The 3,812-nt window shown below is 39.3% G+C and overlaps 1 protein-coding gene across 3 annotated transcripts in view; it reads right to left on the bottom strand.

Moving 5' to 3' along the window:
* The window catches only part of nup54 (nucleoporin 54kDa), a 10,852-nt gene extending 8,526 nt beyond the window's left edge, over positions 1-2,326 (bottom strand). For all 3 annotated transcript variants that reach the window (XM_015376346.1, XM_015376345.1, XM_015376344.1), the window contains exons 1-2: positions 2,240-2,326; positions 1,756-1,863 (exon numbers count right to left, since the gene is read on the bottom strand). In XM_015376346.1, coding sequence (XP_015231832.1) covers positions 1,756-1,863; positions 2,240-2,282 — 151 coding nt within the window. In that variant the 5' untranslated portion in view covers positions 2,283-2,326. The remainder of the gene's footprint in view (positions 1-1,755; positions 1,864-2,239) is intronic.
* Between the last annotated feature and the right edge of the window lie 1,486 nt (positions 2,327-3,812).

Here is a 3,812-nt window from a genome sequence, read left to right on the forward strand (position 1 = left end):
AAATATCGGCATATCGGATATCGGCCAAAATCCCAATATCGTGCATCCCTACTCTAAACACCTGCAAAAGATTCCTGAGGCCTTTAAAACTCCCAGCCTGGTTCATCACTCAAAACCCCAATCATGGGTGAGACTGCCGACCTGACTGCTGTCTAGAAGGCCATCATTGACACCCTCAAGCAAGAGAGTATGACACAGAAAGATATTTCTGAATGAATAGGCTGTTCCCAGAGTGTGTATGAAGGCACCTCAGTGGGAAGTCTGTGGGAAGGAAAAAGTGTGGCAGAAAATGCTGCACAATGAGAAGAGGTGACCGGACCCTGAGGAAGATTGTGGAGAAGGGCCGATTCCAGACCTTGGGGGACCTGCGGAAGCAGTGGACTAAGTCTGGAGTAGAAACATCCAGAGCCACCGTGCACAGTCGAGTGCCGGAAATGGGCTACAGGTGCCACATTCCCCAGCTCAAGCCCATTTTGAACCAGAAACAGCAGCAGAGGCACCTGACCTGGGCTACAGAGAAGCAGCACTGGACTGTTGCCCAGTTTTGCATGTCATTTCGAAATCAAGGTGCCAGAGTCTGGAGGAAGACTGGGGAGAAGGAAATGCCAAAATGCCAGAAGTCCAGTACCAATGTCAAGTACCCACAGTGCCAGTGTCAAGTACCCACAGTCAGTGATGGTCTGGGGTGCCATGTCAGCTGCTGTTGTTGTTGGTCCACAGTGTTTTATCAAGGGCAGGGTCAATGCAGCTAGGTATCAGGAGATTTTGGAGCACTTCATGCTTCCATCTGCTAAAAAGCTTTATGGAGAATCAGAATGACCTGGCACCTGCTCACAGTGCCAAAACCAGTGATAAATGATTTACTGACCATGGTATCACTGTGCTCAACTGGCCTGACAACTCTCCTGACCTGAACCCCATAGAGAATCTGTGGGATATTGTGAAGAGAAAGTTGAGAGATACAAGACCCAACACTCTGGATGAGCTCAAGGCCGCTATCGAAGCATCCTGGGGCTCCATAACACCTCAACAATACCACAGACTGATTGCCTCCATGCCACGCCGCATTGAAGCAGTCATTTCTGCAAAAAGAATCCCAACCAAGTATTGAGTGCATAACTGTTCATAATTATTTGAAGGTTGCTAATTTTGTGAGATAGGAATTTTGGGTTTTCATGAGCCGTATGCCAAAATCATCCATATTAAGACCTGAAATATTTCAGTTAGTGTGCAATGAATCTAAAATACATTAATGTTAAAGTTTTATCATTACATTATGGAAAATCATTAACTTTATCACAATATGATAATATTTTGAGAAGGACCTGTATATGTGGTAATCAATGGTGTGAAAAAGATGATCTAGTTACATGAAAATAAAAATGCATGTTTTTAAACTTTATGGACCCCAACATCTCCCCATGATAAATTATAGGGGTGCTATTCTTTCCAAGGACAAGGAAGCTGTTCAGAGTTTGTAAGATGGGTGGATTTACAGGATTAGAAATCCTGTTAGAAAACTAAGAAAAGACTCCAACTAGAATCCCATTAAAAAAGGATAGAAGATTGAGTTTATAAGCTGTCCAAATGAATATACATTTATATAAATTTAACAGGTACGTATACTTTAGTCAGGCACTGTAAATGACAAACCGGCTGAGCTGAAAAATAAAAACTAAAATAAACCTTCTACACCCAATCAGTTTAGGCGTTGAGTCTGGATAATAACTGCTCTGAAACCATTTCAACACTTACTGCCAAACCCTGAAGAGGCGGTGGTCGTGGTGGCTGTCGGGTTAAAACCAAACGTCGTTGAAGCTGTCGTTTTGGCACCAAACTGACCAAATGAAAACCCGGAGGTGCCTTTAAGAAGAACGCTTATATGGAGTTAAGCTCGTTTTAGCTACATCATGCATTAAAAGAAAGCAAGCTAAAGAAACATATTTAGTAGGTAATTTATTTAAACCGAGGCTTATGGAAACTTAAACACAAATAAGACATTTGTATATGTCTTACTACACATTAAACATGTACGTTCTCCAGTGCTAAAGGCTACAAGCATCCCCCAGTTATCATTAGCTTGAGTACCACACTGCTAAATGCTATTAGCAGCAGGTTAGCCGAAACGTCCAGTCTACCAGTTAGATGTACAACGTATTAGTCAATATCCCTGCAAACCCGCTTCTGTAATACACATTAGGCATCTTTAGTTATGATGAAGACCAAATATCGCTCGTACCTGCCGCTGTGTTGGTCGCAGCACCGCCAAAACTGAACGCCATGTTGACGACTGTCAGGGAACCAGAGCTCTTCTTCGCCTTCTTCTGCAGCGTCAACTACTCAGGTAAGTGGAGCAACGGCGCCCTCTGGTGTTTAAATCTTTCTTCGTCCTTCTTATTATTCTTAAAAAAAAAAAAAAAAAAACGTTATTGGGCGTTGTTAAATGACATATAACTTAAAAAAATGTTAAAGTTCGATCATATATTTTTACAGAAAAACACAAGCATAGGGAACAAAAAATAATAAGATAAATAAACAAAACTAATTAACCAAAAAACACCCAGGGGTCTACTACATGTACATTAAAATGATTATATAAATTAATTGTTTTGATTGATTTATGATTGATTTTTCTAGTTTTTCAATGGTATTCCAACAAGTTGTAAGATCTGTCATTTTAAATATATGAAAAGAGGGTATGTTTTTTTGCCAAATCGATAATATTTAGCTAAATTATGGTTGAATTAATTATATATTCACATTCACAAAATGTACAATTGTTACTTACAATTACTGTTAATACTGCAATTCTTACATACAATGTTGAAAAGAATCTCTTTGACTTTGTTCATACCAATATATTGATAAGGTACTAGGAAGATCAAGTTCAACAGTTTCCTGTCCATGGGAGTCCATCTGTGTTGACATACTACATACATACTGTAGTGGTAGAGACTGGTACAAGCTGGTTCCTGATTAAAACATTGATACATCTCTTATCTGCAAGTGGAATTCCAGCTGGAGAACCCAGTAAAAAACATGTAGAGGGAGCTGTTGAGATGCTTTGTGCAAAAGAGATATAGAAAATACTGCTGGGAATAGAACTGATCATCATTTCAAACTCTTCTCCAGAACTATCAATGTTATATTTTTCAAGAAGAGCACATGTTACTATGAGCATTAAAGTCACCACACCAAATGACCCTGGGATAATTGTGCCCTTGAACACAAAGTAGACTCAGTAACTCTAACCTGTTACATGGATTATAAGTGCAGTAGTCTCTTTATTGTTCCAAATTTCCACTACGATGTACTTGTGATGACCTAAAATCCTGGATGGAATGTCTTTTTTCTCTTTTAATTACCTCACATCCAGCATAAGCCAATCTATGGGCCCCTCAACAGCTCACGGCCACAACATCTGGGTTGCACTCCTGTGCTAGACTTCCAATAATCATGGTCTTGCACATCCTCTTTTCTGATTACAATTCTTTGCAATGTGCCCAAAGCTCTGGTAGTTGTAACATCTCAGTAGTTTCAGCATATCATCTCTAACTTGGTAGCATATAAATCCCCAAAATAATTCTTTGCCAGGTTTTCCTTCTATAACTCAATAAAATGGTGTAACTTTCCTTTTTAACGCAATCTTTAGTGGAACCCATTTTTATTAGATTTATCACTTTCCCTCCTTGTTTCTTCATCCTCTTATCAATGGATCTTATAGTATTCTTAAAGTTAATAACGACACCTAGTGTACATACGTTTGTGGAACCTCACAGCCTTATATTACAGAATATTTCTATATTTGAGTT

This window comes from Cyprinodon variegatus, unplaced genomic scaffold (genome assembly GCF_000732505.1).
Source record: "Cyprinodon variegatus isolate N-32 unplaced genomic scaffold, C_variegatus-1.0 Scaffold134, whole genome shotgun sequence".
In the NCBI taxonomy this organism is placed as follows: Eukaryota; Metazoa; Chordata; class Actinopteri; order Cyprinodontiformes; family Cyprinodontidae; genus Cyprinodon; species Cyprinodon variegatus.